This window comes from Canis lupus, chromosome 12 (genome assembly GCF_011100685.1).
Source record: "Canis lupus familiaris isolate Mischka breed German Shepherd chromosome 12, alternate assembly UU_Cfam_GSD_1.0, whole genome shotgun sequence".
NCBI classification, from domain to species: Eukaryota; Metazoa; Chordata; class Mammalia; order Carnivora; family Canidae; genus Canis; species Canis lupus.
Window position 1 is genome coordinate 58,746,551 of NC_049233.1, and position 18,520 is coordinate 58,765,070.

The 18,520-nt window shown below is 36.9% G+C and overlaps 1 protein-coding gene across 2 annotated transcripts in view; it reads right to left on the reverse strand.

Annotated features, from left to right (window-relative positions):
* Positions 1-1,021: 1,021 nt before the first annotated feature.
* Positions 1,022-18,520, reverse strand: part of SIM1 (SIM bHLH transcription factor 1) — a 73,268-nt gene continuing 55,769 nt past the window's right edge. For both annotated transcript variants that reach the window (XM_038554802.1, XM_038554803.1), the window contains 2 exons: positions 9,542-9,944; positions 1,022-7,474 (listed from right to left, as the gene is read on the reverse strand). In XM_038554802.1, the coding sequence (XP_038410730.1) occupies positions 6,744-7,474; positions 9,542-9,944 (1,134 nt within the window). In that variant the 3' untranslated portion in view covers positions 1,022-6,743. The remainder of the gene's footprint in view (positions 7,475-9,541; positions 9,945-18,520) is intronic.

An 18,520-nucleotide genomic window follows, 5' to 3' on the forward strand; every position in this document is an offset into this window, starting at 1 on the left:
AGCAGAATAATTAACGACAATTACGAAAAAGCAATACTTGTTGGGATGCATACCCTGAAAATGTTGGGTAAAAAATCTATAGTGTTTTTTATGTATGTTTTTTAATTACAATTTAAACCACTTGTATTTTGTACATTGAGAGAGCCTCAAAAATTTTTTCAAATAATAAGGATCCTCTTAAGATACTCTACTTGTAATTAATTGTGCCGTAGACTTTTCTTGGTATCCGTGTTCCCATAAATCAGAATGCTCATTTGGCAGGAAGCAAAATAATATATGTTAAGGGGATAGCGGACTTGGCCTCTTGTCTCCCGCAGGCTAGCCATCATGTGTCAGTGGAATAATGGAGAAATAGCATCCCTAACCCTAAAACCATGCATGGGGCTGCTGGAGCCGCCCTTGGCCGAATTGAATGATATGTTTTATGCAACTGCCATGCACACAGTTTTCTTTTTTAATGACTTGAGAGCAGAATGAAGTAATGTTTTGGAGTAAACCTGCCTGGGTTCAAATTTCATCTCCACCATTGTTGGCTGTGTCACTAAGTTACTTAACGACTCAGTCTCACTTTCCTCATTAGTGAAATGGAGCATACGAATATCTCCTTCAGTGATGGTCTCCATTCAGACTTCAGTGATAATCTAAGCTTGGTTCAATGCCTGTTACATGGCAACTCAATAAATGCTTGTCATTTTTATGATTATCTAAAGAATTTCCACTTTCAAAGCACAAAAGGAAAATCAAGAACCCTCTCTACGTGCTTTCCTATAATGTCCTACAATGAGGAAGATTCTTGGTGTCTATTCCATTCAAGGCATATGCTAGGTATTCCATAAATGTAGATTAAATTGAAACTGCAGTTATTTTGAAGTATGAAGTAGTGAAAACAATTTTACTTTCAGAAACAAAAACACTAAAACAATTATTTACAGAATTATGGTAAAAAATATCTGATAAATGCTATATTAATAGTAATGATACTTGGGGCAGCTTTGTCAAAAAAGCTTTATGAAATACAAACATTTCCATTAAATTAAAAATATATTGTGTACGTTTGTCAAATTGGCTTATGGTTGACAGTTTCTAGAATACATCAAGATATATCAAAAACCCCTGGAGGGAAAAAAAACATGTTGGGTGCTATGAACTACCTGGAAATCTATTTCTATTTGACATAAATTACTAATTCTAGATTTAAAAACTACTTTGGATTCCAAAATCTAAATTATTCAAGATGTGTTTTTGAATGACAGCAAACTAAAAACAAACAAACAAACAAACAAAAAACTCTCATAGGTTTTCTTTTCCCTTGACATTAAAGATGTAATCCGTACTTTTAAATTTCTTGTTTATTTTAGCAAAAAGGGGATGTTCTAAATTGAGAAACCACTGAACATCCTAAAATGTTTTAAGCTGAGAAACCATTTTATAGTATCTATTGAAAAATCAGGCCCATTACTAAATAGTTACTATGTATTTGTGTAAGCTTCTATTGCTAGGTCTCCTAGAGTGTGTGTGTGTGTGTATGTGTGTGTGTGTGTTACCTATTCCAACAGAATCTAGAGCTAAAGGTGTTCTTACTTCTTTACAGTCCTAGTCTTCGAGTGGACAATCTGTTTTGTCCTATAGACTTCTCATTCAATGAATAATTCAGACTCAAACTGCATATTGGTAACTATATTTTAAACCAAAAAAATTCCTCACATAATAAATACATTTTATGCACATTAACTTCAAATTTACTTCAGAAAGCTATTTACAATATAAATAATTATAAATGGGAACACTTTGCAAGATATCATTGACATAGCTAATATTTTCTACTTTACATTCCAAAGTAAAAGTTCAAATTACAGATTTATACTACGATGTCACTAAAAACTATACATTGCAAGATGGTATTTGAAATATTGGCAATGAGTATCTTCTTTCACAAATATAATCCTTTTTATAGCATGTCAGTCAAAAAACAAACATAAAATATTTTATCTTTTTTGAAGTGCCTACTTATAAGTTTCACTTTTCGAAATATTTCCCTTTGGAAAAAAAAAAAAACGGAAAAAAGTTACAGTACTTCTAAAAATTTTTCCACGCCAATTTCATTTCTTTTGAAATGTAAACACACCAGGGTTGTTGGTGTAAATCCAACTGTGATTAAATGTGTTCCAGATCAGCAAATTAGGACAAACTCTCCACTATATAGGTGTATGAAAGCAAAGTCCCATGCAACAAAATTGCAATAAATGAAATTGTGTTTGGTTCAAAATTATTAGGAATTCTTGTGTGAACCATCAGTTTTTAAGGAGCACAGCAGAACAGAGTCTTGTTACTTGCTTTACATCTGTGTGTGTGTACGTGCGCGCGCGCGCACACACACACACACACACACACACACACATAGCCTTTCTGCACACAGTCCTAGAGAAGGAACTCTGAACAAACCCCTATTTGAATACGAGCACAATATCACTTTTTGAGTTAAGCACTACCCGTACAACTCTTGTGCACAAGAAATGAGCACCACATGGTAATTTCCCCCAAGAACATCATTTTCTATGTAAGATACCCTCTGCATGAGTCAATAGTCGTTCTGTCATTCAAAGTTTAGAACGATGTCTTATCCTCCACACATGTCCCAGTAAGAACTAACCAGTAGATTTTGCTGTTTTAGAGTCAAATTCCTATTCACAAAAACTGACATTTATATGAAAGTTGAATCACTTATTTGGAGAGCCATAGGATTTACATTCTTTAAGTCATTCAGAAAATAGAATGTATATCTATATTGTATGATTTGAGTGGACTGGAGAACCAAATCTGGGCATTCAAACTTCTTTTAAACCAAAGAAAGTATATTAAAGTGTAAGTTATTCCACTGGGCAAGGTAAGTAACCCCAAAATAACCAAATCTTCAGTTTTCCAAATATCAGCATTCACTCTGTCACTTCCAAATACTACTAGTACTAATAGAATTGCACTGAATATCTTAGGAATGTCCTGCTCTTGAAAGAGAGAGAGAGAGAGCTATAAAATAATATATCTGTATTCAGAATGTCTCTTTAGCTATAGTGTCTTCTATCAAACTTATTTGGTCTAGGTCTTGGGAGGTAAAAAGCCTTTCTTTTTATTTTAAAATAACTATGCATATTTTCCAAATGACCTTTTATTGAATAGATCCTTATCCTCCATTTAAAAAAGAAAAGAAAATGGAGCATATTATCCTTTTCTGGAACATCCCATTAAAGCTTATTTTAAGTGGGATTCTCTGCCCAAAGGCAGCATGTGGCAGCAGGGTGTAGAGAGAATTAAGAATAGTACCCGATGGAAATATTCTGGCCCTATAAAATATAATCAAGAGAGAATAAGTGGGTTTTCTGTATAAACACTGAAAGCAAATTACCTATTGCATCCTGTCTCATTGTGAATATCACATCAGCACTGTATCATATTATCCTAGATCAGGCAATTACAGCTAAGAAAAGCTAGCCCCTTATAGTCAGCATAGTATGTCAAAAGACTTGTGAAACTGAAGGACACCTAAATGTCTAACCTGTAGTAATTATGACATTAATATTATGCCTCCAAAAATAACACATCAAATCTGTATGTTCTCAATAATTTTAATAGAATTTTTTCTCAAGGAACATTGGGGAAATATTGTTTTATTCCTTTGGTCATCCAAATTTTTAAATTAGGTGTGACAGGTAGATAAAGAAATTCCTATTAGAAAGCATGAATTTGTATCATCTAATCAGTTGCTACATATTATACTAGTAGTTGGATATAGCACGTTTTTATGAAGCCCCAAGGTGATATAAAAATCATACTTCACTCTATTTCAATCTAGTATCATGATTCTCAACATTTGGCAAAGTGATGAAAATCAAGAATTAAAACTAAAGCAGACTTAAAGTTATTGGGAACATACATATTTTTATCTCTCATATTTTACAAAGACATAGAAAGATGACATCTTCGTTATGAGGAAATATGTTCCTGGACAGAACAAGATAATGTAGATTATAAAGACATTCTAACACATTTTTGTATATATTAAAAAGGTAGTTTGTCATAAACTGTCTCATCTTATTTTGGGATCACTTTGTAATAATCACGCCACAATGCAAAAATTGTAAGCTTATAATACTGTGGGCCTATAAGACATCACATGTCATGTAATAAATCTGCCACTATAAAATTATTGACGTGTAAATTAAATAAATGGTTTGTATTTAAAGCTGGGTTAGCCTACCAAAAAAACTTTTTTTCCTACCAAAATTTTTAATTAGGATGTAGCATAGTTACTTCTGTCTTCACTTAAAAATATTGGTCATACCATTTTAAAGAATGTAATTCTTTCTCATTACCCCTATTTGTAGAGTTCATAATTTATTTATCAATTAACTATCTGCCATTTTAAAATTTCATTGAAATCTCTTTAATGACATTCTTTTCTATCATATCAATTCCTTTTCCTTGATTCTTAAGATTCTATTTATTTTATAGCATCTGTCCCTGACATTTTTGGGAGAATGTATATCCATCAGTAAAACCCACCTGTATAGATGTCCTTTCCAAAATACACCATATTCTTCAGATATTTGTGTCTTTGAACCACTTATCCATCCACAGGATTCCCCCCAAAACTTTAGCATCCCTAAAACCTTACTTCGTGTTTCAAATTGTTCAAAAACCCAGGGGTTTTTCATGAATATTTTTCTCAAAATCACTGAACATTTTTGCTTCTATGTTTTAAAATGTAGTTTTTATTGTTCATTGAACTTTTTTGAAAGTATATACGATAATCACTTTCTCACTTGCACCTTTTCCATTTATGACACAAATGTCACTGTGTCATAACCAAGAAATATGTATTTAATTTCACGTAGCCTATTTTCTCATGTACAAACAACCCAGTATTCATCTCTCAGATTATCATCATTCAGATTGTCACCTATCTATAAACTGCCAAACAATTGTGTTAAACGATGGTCATAGAATACTAATCCCTGAGTGGTCAGTGTCATGTTCTGTCTTCAAAATTATCAGTCCATTTCTTCTAATACATTCCCCTCCTTGCAGATGGCAAGAGTTTCAGGCATGGGATGCCTAAGAAATACTGTCTATGAAACTTCTCTAATCACTCATGTCATTTTGCTTTGATTACTAGAGAATAGTACATTGAATAAATCTTACTTATTGTTTTACTCCCTCATTGGTTTCTACCATCTACATTTGGGCTCAACCAGAAAGTTGACTATAACTACACATGTCTACAAGAGCCCATGCACCTGCTGCAGTTACAAAGCACCTAGACCTCTGTAAGAGTGCAGAAAAGTCAGAATGATCCACCTTGCCAGCTGACAGCAGAGAGGTAACTGGTTGACCAGTGTAGTTTTGTCACACTGATGATCCACAGAATCATGGCATGTCAGAACGGCCATTACAAAGAAAGAAACTAGGACCCGTGCATGCTCAGTAATACATCGAAATTCCCAAAATAAATTAGGGGTCAGAACAGGAACCCAGAGGTCCTGCACTCTAGTCTGCTGGTTTTTCTACCGTATCACATGAACTTAAGACCAAATTTGTTGTTTTCAGCGTTCACAGACCATAAGGAAAATGAGCGCTTTGCATCCTCCTTCAATGGAAGCACACTCTTGCCCTTTCAACCACTTGTCTATCAGCCCACGCTTTTATCCTAGGCTCTCTCCTGCGGCTTTCCACATGTTGTCACATTTGCACATCTGTGCTTTGAAATGTCTTCACTTATACTGCTGCCAGGTAGAGCTCCACTGGCTTACCTTAGTTCTTTTTTGCACTTACCAGCCTCTTTTCTTGGTGAAGCGGTTTGAGTGTTTTATTTGGTTGTTTTTATAAACCCCAAATACATTGATTACATATTCTGAGCCTTAAATTGTGTTGAGCTGTCATTTCATTTCTCTTTGTCTCTGGCCTTTCCGTCTTTACTAAACTATTTCCAATCGGGCACACCAGGTTTTTGATGTGTGTCCCAACATCTCGGTGATTTTACTTAGAAAACCCTTCCTGCTATGTCAGTGTGATCCTGTTCCTTGTCTAACTCAGAAGTAAGGTGAAAAATCACCACTTCCTGATTGCTTATAATGGATACCAGGTGGAAACTCATTCTTGTACCATATCCAGAACCATTTCCCTAATTTATGCCTGAACCAAATGAGCTGGCTGGTTGAAACCACAATGAAGAAACCAGTACAAGATGTATCTCCCTCTTTCTTAGTTATTTTAGGAATGGAAATTTCTTTAATAAGCTAATGTGCTAGGGTTAAGAAAACTTACCCATTTGGGCTGTATTTAACGTATATAGTCTACATTTCTGCATATAAAGTTTACACAGCAGTTTGTGGATAGTGGTCTGTGTGTATGAGGTTTATTGGGTCATCACAATGCAATGCTGTCTTCCACCAGTCCTTTCATGTGGTATATATGCTCACTTAATCTACAAGAGTACTTTCCAATTCAAAATTTATCTATTCTGGTTCCCATATAATTAAAGGGGCAATTTATGTATTCACTTTAGCTCCATTATCTGTGTGTAACCCTGAATGCTAGTGCTCTTTGATTTCGCAGGAACACATGTCAAATATCCAGTAACTTAAATCATCCTCTCTAACCATCTGTGGCATAGTAAATGCTGGTAATGGGACATTAAACTATAAATATGTTTCAGAGATCCTTAAAGAACAAAATATTTTAGAAAAACATCAGCTTCCATTGGTTATTATAACAGATGTTCCCTTGTGTCCTTGTGCCGGGTCTGGCTGCATCCTTAGATGGGACGTTACATCAAAGTGTGAGCCATTACAGCCCAAGGAATAGTTTCTAATGGTTTCACTGTCATATAAGTGCTCCAGGGCATATCCAGTTAATGTGTACGCATGCTTATCAAAATACTGCCGGTGAGAACCAAAGCAGTTTGGAGAGACAGCAGGATGGTCTCCTGCTGTCTGATGTGGAGACATATCCGCATGTAGATAGTCTTTAGCTAGGATCAAACTGGATTTTGAAATGCGATCCGAATTGGGGCTACTTATTCGAGACAGTGCAGTGGGACTGTTGTCATAGTCATTTTCGTGGGGGCTCAGCATCTTTCCCTCTCTCTGCTGGATGTGGTCACATGGTGAAGTGTTGGCAAGAGCAGAGCCGTGACAGACTTCGCCTGCTGGTGGGGGCTGTTGGTAGTTTGCAAAACAGAGGGAGTGTTTTTTCCCAGCTCCATTAATGGAAGCCAGTTGGTCCGGGGGGGCTTTCCTTAGCTGCAGTCTGTTCTCTTCTTCTTTAATCATTTGCTGGGTGGCTCTTATCAGAGTTTCAATTTTGCTAGGTTCGTGTGGGCTACTTTGATACTGCTCAGGGCGATACCGGTCACCTGATTCGCTGGCAGACCCAGGGTCTGGAGAACTGACCACACTATCTTCATCCCAGTGACCTCGCCCTAGAAATCAGAAAAAGTAAAAAGTAAGTGGTCTCAAAATTCACCCCCCAAAATATCAGTGTATTTCTTTTTCCTCTTAAAAAAAAACTTTTATTTTTCATTTTCAATATGGGCACGAATTTTTGAAACAGACACAGACAGGCTCACATGACAAAGCGTCAATGTATTGTGCTGGCAGTCATGGTTCTCAGTGACTTTTAGGTGCAGATGAAATTTACCACAAGCTTTTTAGAAGGTTTGTGGGTTGTGGATGCCAGTTAGCAAAATTGCAGTGTGTTTATACCTCTCCATGTATGCATATCATTGGCCTTGTCTGAATGTAAAAAATAAAAGAAAAATGCATAGCATCTGGTTTATGATATTTTCTAGAGAAATGGCATGTTAAACTGATGCTTAGAAAATGCTTTCCACTGGGTTTGAGGAAGACAATAATAAAGACTGGACTACTTTCCCAATTCCAAATAAATCATCTAAAATGTTAAAATTATTAAATGTATCATAAAGAGTTACAATAAAGCTCTAATGTTAGTTTTAAAACTATCTGAGGGTTAAATATATATATACATACATTTATGTATATATATAAATATACACATATATGTATTTATCTTATTCCAATCAAAAATATAAATATTGTCTCCTCAAATCTAGAGATATAAATCTCAGTTTCACATATGCTCACATGGTAACTTTCGTATCTTAGATTATTTCTGAAGTAAGGTAAAGAATAAATAAATATTTAAAATGTTAATAACAATCTCTTCTGAACCAAGGAGAGAGATCTAATGCAGAGGAACAATGCATCTGAAATATACTCCATAAACTACATTATTCTTAAAGCAGTGTGAAGTCCATACAAAAAGGGAAAAGAAAAGCAGGAAGGGACATATGAAAGCTGTAAACTGCTTAATGCAGAAGAGAAGCCCTGGATCACACTATTCATTGCTTTCCTTTTCCTTTTTCTTCTTATTTTATTTCTATTATTTTCTTCCAGCCCTTGTAGGTTAAGCCAGGATTTTCGCTTCACTCCATTCTTTGGCAAGCAATTGCCCTTTGCCCTGGGTTTCCATTACCAGCCTACCATACTAGAGAAACTTGAAACAAAGGCAGAAAAATAAAAAGCAAAACAGAAACAAATTAAAATCCTTCGTGGAAGGCAGTCAGTGCCTGGGTGGTATTTGACAGAAAGACTATGGGTGGGTACAGCATTGTCCAGCACATTTTCCATCCTCAAGACCCAGCAAGAAGAGAAATATCAGCCCAGTAGATCAATCTTTATGTCACTGACTTTTAATGCAATAGGGAGGGGGTCAGAGAGCTGCCTGGCCCCAAGCTTAGAATGGACAGAATGGGCTCTCCTTCACCACTTGGCTTTGAAATGAACAAAGAAGGGCGTTACTGACACTAACGGCTTCCACCACAGTGCCCATTTCTATGTGGTCGTAAGACTGCATAATAATCCCAGGGTAAAGTTTCCATGAGTTCTAGACATCACCCCATCTTTTACTCACAGAAGACATTGTGGGTTGTCCTAATAACGGTGGAAGGGGCTGGTGACCAGTATTGAATGCTCAGAGGGCCAGGAGGGTTAAAACACCTGTGAAGTGAGTGACAGGCCATAAGGCAAAGCCTGGCCTCCCCAACAGGTCAGTGGGGCCCTCATTGAGAAGCATTGCTAAATGAGCCCCAAAACTACAGAGGTCCACTTTTGAAGCACCAGAATACAGAAGAAAATAATACATAAGACCTTTAAACACATACATCTTACAAGTTCAAGAGACTTACTCCACAGTTGACTTTAATTTCTATACTTTTTATGATGTTTGCAACCGGAATAATTTTTACTCACCTATAAAATATAAATGCATTTGGCAACCATTAAGCAAAATCAATACACTTAAAAAGAGTGGGTTTGGTTTATAAAATCCGACTGGTGTTGAGTTTCTGATTTGTAAATTCAAAGGAGAAAACCACTAGGTCAGTCCCTTCTGTGTCAAACCTAGAATATTAGAAACTTGCCCAGGGGCCCAATGCCACCAGCTCAGGAGTCATTTCAACTGCCCTTACCGTGGATCCTGTGGACTGAAGCGATGTGAGGCATGCTGTTTTCATAGGCTTCTCTGCTTTCTGGGGAAGACTTGGTCAGGGGCAAGGCTGCCCGAGAGCCCCACCAGGGCTCCCTCCCGGACTGTGGCGTTCCCAGGAAGTACCTGCCTGCCTCACACCGGCCTCCCTCGCAGGCCTGGGTGTGGAAATGCCTCTCTTCCACCAGCCTGGAATGGTCCAGTGCAAAGCCGTAGCAGAGGGAGCTGCGATCAGAGAACTGTCTGTAGGCGCATGATGCATCATGCTGAGAGCCCGGCCTCTCCGAGGGGTCCAGGAGCTGTGGAGAGGCTGTGTCGGTCAGGGGACTTCCACCCCACTGGCTGTCGTGATCAGATTCAGATCTTTCCGTGTGAAATCCCGAATACTGAAACCAAGAGAGTGAAAAAAGTACATTTCAAAAAAAAAAAAATATATATATATATAGCCTTTTTATTCCGCTAAGAACTACGAAGGTCCTATTGGGCTTAAGGCAACAAAATAAACTCTACAATCTCTAGCACCACGCTGGGCACCCCTGACTTGGAATCACTTAATCAGTCATGGTGCCTCAAAAGAAAATCCTATTAGCTGCTGAAAGGTAAAAATAATGAAGGAACTAAATACCAGGCGCTGTGGGAAGTGTTTCACGTGAGTGACCTCACCTAGTTCTTTAGTAACGCATTACATGAATAGAGAAATAAGACCCAAGAGAGAAAATTATTTGCTCAAGGCCACAGGTTAGCCGGTGGCAGAGTCAAGATTCAAACCCAAGTCCTCCATCACCACCCACGTGGTATTGCCAAAGGGAGGGTCCAAGATGTTTTATTTCAATTTGCTGTTCAGATTTTTTTTCTTATTTAAAAAAAAGACAAAACAAAAATAAGGTTTAAGGCCCCAAGGGCTGCACCTTCACTCTTCACACTGGACTGTTAACTCTCTGAGGGCCAGGCTGGCTAGCTGATAGGATAGTTAACAAAGGCTTAGCTAATTCAATCACAATATAACTTTTCAAAAGACTTGCCCGTGTTGGCTGAACCTATTCACTAGGATATGTTCCTGGCTTCCTAAAGTAAGACTTCAGGTATGCATAGGATCATAGGACAAAACAGCTGCAGGCAATCCCTGTGCCTTGCTGGAATCACGCTACTCACCTGTTGCCAGAGTTATTTGATCTGGTGTTGAAAGAAAATGTAAAAGATTTTGGCAGACCTCCCTAGGAGGTATGCTCAGTTCAAAGTTCCTCACGAGCCACTCAAATTAGTAATATAATTTCGACTGGTTTTTGGTTACCTAGGCCAAACACAAGTCTAGGTACCATACAGAGATTACCCACCTTGCTAATAATAAATGCCATTTATTGAGAACTTACAGTATGTCTGACAGTTGCTAAGAATTATACACATATTATACCATTGAATACTCATAGCCACCCAGACAGTAACATATGTCCATTTTACAGATGGGGAAAGCGCATCACTGAGAGTTTTAATAAGATGGAATGGCCACCTCACAGTCTATCTGGTCTCAAAGCCTATGCTCCAACCATGATTTTACACATGAGATAAATCATTGTCAAGGAAGAGAGGAGAGAAAAAAGGATTCAATGTTAGAGACATATCCAGAAAAGCTTCAGGTACCAAAATACAGTGTCTAGAACCAAAATATGAGTTCATTACATTTTCTTTCTTACCCCAGGAGAAAAGGGGATGGATGTGTCGTGCTGTGGGAGGCCCAGGAGTAATGCAGGCAGCTCTGCCTGGGGGCTCTTGGAACCAGAGAGATGAGATACAGAGGTTCCTCTGGGGGAACTCCAAAGTATGCTAATAACATAGCATGTTCAGGAAAGAGTTCTACACAAATTTCGAGATCTTTCTGTTACCATATCTAATTATCACTTTAATTATTTTGCGAATGTATATATGGACTATCAGTATATTCCATCAAAAAAAAATAGTAAATGTAACTTCTTGCCCTGCAGAACTGTAAGATGAGCACAATGAGGCATCCCGAGGGCCACATCCCCTACATCACACCTCCACATGCTATCAGCCCTTTCACCCCTTGAACACCAGCCTCTCACTTTATATGTCACCTTCACTTTCGCCGAGTAAGCATAGGCACCCCTTCTCCTAATCGAGGGAGAATCAGAGTGCTATACATTTGCCCTTTGGTAACACCATTTGTGCACTTGCCTAGGAAAATTTTAGACCACTGGTGCTCTTCCAAGCTAGGAATTGCCCAGACTCTGCTTGTTTTGATAAAAGTATAAACCAGGCCTATTTCTGAAGCACTCTAGTCAAGACTTTTGAGCCTTGTTGAGAGGGGAAAAAGCTTTCCCTGAGTGTATATGGGAAAGTGCTATTGGCGCAGCAGAGAAGAACATTATGTCCTTCGCTCACAAAGAAAATTCAACACAAAGCAACCCTGACATACATGAGGTACACATTTCAAGAGCACCCAAAGAAGAATTTGATGGATAAGCCTCTTGTCAATAGTCAGGAAGCAATGACAGCAAGTACACTGCCTTTGAAGCAGGCGGAAGTTGGGTGGTTGAGTTAGACCAAGAAGATCTGACACGGCTTTAGAGGTACAGAGGAAAAGCCTAGGTGCAAACCTTGTTTTTCAAGGCCTGTAAACTTGCACCTGTGTGTACCATCAACCCTCTGAGCCAGACTCACCCCTTTAAAAATGAATATGAGATGTAAACTCTGTTGAGAATACTACAGACCCATGAATTGATCTGAAAAATTTCAGATGTTCATCAGCTCTTAAGGAAAGAGAGAGCAGAAAGGAAGGCGGGCAAAATGTGCCACACAATCAGTGAAAGGTGCGTAGGAAGGCTCCAGGCCTTCCTCAAACCTACCTTTGCTGCCTACTACACAGTCAATCTTGGCCAACTGACTTAATTTCTTTTGTCCCAAAAGGAGAAGGCTCATGATGACACTTAACTTACCAAAGGCCAAACCACAATGGGGACCATGTGACAGAAGAGGAAATAGGGATAGGGAGCCAAGAGATCCTGGTTCTAGGTGCACCCCTGCTTGTAACTCTTAGGGTAAACTTAGACAAATTACTTTACTTTTCTTAGCCTCACCTGTATAATGATATATTGGATTAGATTAGGTGCTCTCTAACTTGTCTTTCACCTTTAAAATAATATATGATACAATCATTATTTGATATCCTTTCTAATGTTGAAACATGAGATTCCTATGCCTGCCTTTCTATTTCACTTATTTAAAAGAGATAAATTATTTAGAACTATAATCCAAGTCCAAGAATTTTTATTGTCATGGTTATAAAAAGAAAGTTGTTATGTAAGTTTTATTTTACTATTATGTAAATTTTACCCCCAAGTGTCCCCTTATGGCACAAGTTTTATAGGGACTGCATGATGCCTTTTGGTCAATAAATTATTATATTCTAGAGGCTTCTGGCAGGATAATGGCAGCCATTTGAATCCGTACCTCTTCACATATCCTAGCCCCAGAACAAAGAGCACAAATTGAATCACCCATAACCCATGCTATCGGCATTACTTGGAAGCAGAGAGTATGCTAAACTTCAGTTTATAAAAAATAAAAATAAAAAGTCAAACAGCAACCACTATGAAACTTTGGGTCCAGGGAGTAGGGTAAGAGCAGATGTAAGAGACTCTGAGAGAGAGACAGAGACAGAGAGGAGAGAAAGAGAAGTTTGAGAGAGAGAGAGAGAGAGAGAAAGGAGAGAGAGAGAAGTTTAGGACACAGGCAAAACAGACAAAATTGTCCACAGAAAGAAAAAGTATACCGCAAATAAGTGCCAAAATGAGAACAGAAGTCAGTATCTGGTAGTTCATGGCACTAGCCCCAGGAAAAGGGCTCAAAATCAAGTAAAATCTAAGGTAGCAGCCTGGGACAAGTGTTATTTTCATAAGAGACGAATGTAAATTGAGAATGGGTTGTGTCCATAAAAGAGATAGCAGTGAAAAGAAAGGAGGAAGAAGGGGAAATTAAGGATCCAGAAGACAGGAAAGAAAAACAAAAGACAGGAATTCCTTCTTTCTACTGCCTCTCTACCATCATCATCATCCATGTACACAACTGTATTTCACAAAATTGACAAGACATGGTACTCTTAAAATAATAACCCAACCCTTGAAGTGTTAAGGAGTAGGGGAAAAAAACTAAATTCAGTATAAAACTCCTGTAGGGGAAAAAAAAAAAACCAAAAAACCATGAAATGGAAATACAATCATCTCAGCTGTTAGAAATTCTCGTCAAATAACCAACTATGTCACAAAGGAAAGTTGTAAGACAATATACCAAACTGAAATAAGTACCTTTGACGAGCAGACATGATACACTTGAGTGCACACACTCAGAATCAGAAATTTTAAAACTAAGAAATGGACCCCAAAACCCCATCCAACAACAACAAAACGGGGAAAAAATGCAGGGAAAACTGACCAAATTCAAAGAAATTGAATAAACGAAGAATTAGCTACAAGTTGTGAAAAGGGTACAGATTTGAATGAAAACTTAATGAGGGAAATTGAGGATGAGCTGGAAAACATGTAAGGAAACAAAAATTGGATACAGAAAATTAAAAGGTCAAAGTGGTTGAAAGAAGATAGAAAAGGTCAAAGATATGCAAAGTGTTTATGTAGAAGGCAAAGGAACTAGAATTGTTATAACAATTTGAAAAATGAGAATAAAGTGAGAGAGAGAATCTGTCTGCCCAACTTCAACACTTACCATATACCTAGAATAATCATAACTGTGTGGTATAAGTAGAAAAATATATTTACAGATCAATAAAACAGAATACAGAACCCATAAAGAAACCCATATAAATATGCCCAGCTGATTTTTTACAAAGGAGCAAAAGCAATTCAGTAAAGGAAAGACAGACTTCTCAACAAATGGTGGCCAGAATAATTGGACATCTACAGGCAAAAATAAAATGAACTTCAACCCACATCTCATAACTTATATAAAAATTAACTCAAATGAATCACAGACTTATATATAAAATAGAAATATATAAAAGACAAAATATAAATATAAAATTGTAAAACTTGGGATCCCTGGGTGGCGCAGTGGTTTAACGCCTGCCTTTGGCCCAGGGTGCGATCCTGGAGACCTGGGATCGAATCCCACGTCGGGCTCCCGGTGCATGGAGCCTGCTTCTCCCTCTGCCTGTGTCTCTGCCTCTCTCTCTCTCTCTCTCTGTGTGTGACTATCATAAATAAATAAAATAAAATAAAATTTAAAAAAAATAAAATAAAATAAAATTGTAAAACTTTTAGAAAATAACAAAAAAGAGAAAATCTTTAAAATCTGGGGCTAGGCAAAGACTTTTCAGACTTGGTACCAAAAATATAATGCATTAAAAAGTTTTGATAAATTGGACTTGATCAAAATTGAAAACTTTTGCTTTGTAAAAAAAATTCTGTTAAAAGGATGAAAAGACAAGCTGTGGACTAGAAGAAAACATTTCAAAACTATGCATCCCAGAAAAGGACCAGAATCTAGAATATATAAAGAATTCCCAAAACTCAATAATTTAAAAAAAAATAGGCAAAAGACATGATGAGACATTTCATCAAATAGATATACAGATGACAATCACATGAAAAGTTGTTCAACATCATTAGCAATTAAGGGATGCAAATTAAAACCATAATTAAGTATCACTACCTATTAGACTGGACTAAAATTAAAAATAGTGAAAACAACAAATGCTGACAAAGATGCAGCAAAACTGGATCACCCAAAAATTGCTGGTGGGAATGTTAAATGATACAGCTGCTCTGGAAAACAGTCTGACAGTTTAACAACAACAACAAGAACAAAAACCTTAAACATACAACTACCATATGCAATCTTGGACATTTTTCCAGACAAATGAAAATTATAGTCATATAAAAGCCTATACATATATGTCTAGAACAGTACTTTTTTTCCACTTTCTGGTCCTCCTTTTTTTAAAGATTTATTTACTTATTTGAGAAAGAGAAGAAGCACCAGCAGGAGGGGCAGAAGGATAGGGAGAGAGAGAGTATCTTAGGCAGATTTGGAGCTGAGCTCAGGGGCTTGATCTCAGGATGCTGAGATCATGACCTGAGCTGAAACCAAGAGTTGGACGCTTAATGGACTGAGCCTCCCAGGCAGCCCTGTGGTCCTCTTTGTTATTGTGCTCTTCCTTTTTTAAGTTATTTTTAACTCTGGTAAAATGCACATAAAATTTCCAATGTAACCCATTTTTAAGCCTACATTTCAGTGACAGTGAGCATGATCTCACTCCTGTGCAACCATCAGCACCATCCATCTCCAGAACTCTGTCCTGCAAACTGAAACTCTATAGCCATCAAACAATAACTCCCTATTCTCCCCCCTTTCTAGCCCCTGGAAATTACCACTCTACTTTCTGTAAGGGAAAAACAAATGAATCCCAGGAGCCCCCAAACTGGCCTATCATTGGGTATTCCCAGAACCTAGCCACCTCACAGATCTTTCTGACGCATATCTAATCACACCACTTTCTTGCTTCAAATCATCTTTTCTATGTCTATCTGCCTATGCATCAAATAACACCTCAATATCACCTACATACAGAAAAACTACAGGAGATGCAAGGAGAAATAGGAAACTAAGAAACCACTCTTTCAGTGTAAGACAAGTAAAGTAGTTCTTTTCTAAAAGACCACAGAAGAAAAAAAAAATCAGTTAAAGTTTAGGGCTATCAATCAAACTTTACACACTGATAATACAGAATAAACCTTCATGTATATGATTAATCATCAAAATTGATCAAATAGTAGGTCACAAAGGGAGCCTCAGGTAATTTCACAAAGTATAAATATTATAAATAACACTGACAATGATGAATAAAAAATAGAAATCAAAACAATTTTTGACTATAAAAAATAGAAATTCAAAACTATTTTTTATAAAGCTCTTTCACCCAAATCCCCCCACTACCAAACCATTAAACAACTCTTGGGGAAAATGGGCAAATACAAACATAAACTATAGATTTTTCTGGGGAAAAGATAGTGAAGATATTATGTCTGGACTTACAGGATACAAAGCTAACTTAATAACAATGAGAGAATAAAAGTAAGTTCAATTCTCAATTCAAAAGCTAGAAAGAGAAAAGAAACCAAAAGAAAGCAAAATGAAAAATAACCAAAAGATATAAACTGGTTATTCACAAAAAAAGCAAAAACTCCTAAACATATGAAAAAATAGTTAACCTCTTAATAAAATAAATGCAAATTAAAACAGCACTGAGATACTATTTCTTATCTATCAGACTAGCAAAACTTCAGAATCTTGACCGTACACTGACAGAGTGTGGGGAAGCAGCTGCTCCCACATATTGCTGGTGGGAATGCAAGTGGATACAATTGTTCCCCTACCGAGGAGGGCAATTTGGCAATTCTTAACAAAAATTGCAATTTCCAGGGCGCCTGGGTGGCTCAGTTATTTGAGTGACTCTTGATTCTGGCTCAGGTCATGATCTCAGGGTCCTTGTATTGAGCCCTGTGTGGGGCTCCTCACTCAGTGTGGAGTCTGCTTGAGAATTCTCTCTCCCTCCACCCCTCCCCGGACTCTCTCTCTAAAATAAATAAATCTTAAAAAAAATTTTTTTTTAAACTGCAATTTCCCACTTCTAAAGAATTATTAGACCAAGCAATACACCTTGAAGTACTAAGGCTTAGGTAAAGAGGCATCATATATGGAACCTACTATGAAATGATTCAGAAAAAAATAAATAATGAGGAAAAGAGAGAATCAAAATGATAAAGCAAATATAGCAAAATGTTAAGTACTGGTGAACCTAGGTTTCATATGTAGGAATAATTTCCTATCCTTGCAGCGTTTCTTTATGTATAAAATCATTTTCAAAACATTTTAAAACTTAAAAATCCCATATAGTACACTGATTATCTTATTTATAGAATAATTAGAGACAAAGCTATTAAATGAAAAATTTTTTTTCTGAAGAAATGGAAACTTGCCCCAAAAAGCTGTAACTTAATTATATAGATATTTTTGTTTTTCATTACTGGTGATCAATATTTTGTGCATAAAAATGTAATTTTAAGTTATCAACTAGGGATTCCAGTAGAAACGACATTGGACTCAGATATGGGAGGACCCTAGTCTACTATCACGTGACTATGCAGTAGTAAACCTATGCACTACTGCATGACTTGTACAAAAGACCACTTTCATTGGGTCTTGGTTTTCCCATCTCCAGAATAGGAACAGACTATCTACACTGTGGGATTGGAATGAGGAGCAAAAAACAATACATAGCAAAGCACTCTTAAAAATGCAAACATGTTACAGATACATATGTATTATGTAAATGTCCTTAATTAATAACTTTCACTTGGGTAAACAAGAATGGTTATCCTACCAGCATCTTGTAAAAACTGTTTTTTTCCATAGACTATATTATCTAGAGGACATATTTTTCAGTCCCACTCAACAGGTATGCAAAAGATAAAAAAACATATATGTTAGAGGATAAAGAAATCAGGCCACTGGCCAATCACCTAAATACTAGGTGTATTCCTTCCAAATACTAGAATTCCTTCCAAATATTCTGATTTTCAAAGCTGAAATGAACTTTGGTACCACTGGTTCTTATTGCTTAAGCTTTGATTCAAAGCTCAAAGATGTGTTTTAAGGGTGGAGAGATAATGGAAATCATGATGGACTGGAATACATGCAAGCCCTGTAGACGATTTCTCTAACAATTTTGGCATCCATACTATTTTCTAGTAAAACAAAATAATGTTTTAGGAGCTATAGAATATCTGCCAGTCTTTGAAAAGGTAAGGGCATTTTTTCCTATATATAATGCTAAGAAACTGAATGATTTAATTCCCTATTTTATTTTTTTTTAAGATCTTATTTATTTATTCATGAGAGACACAGAGAGAGAGGCAGAGACACAGGCAGA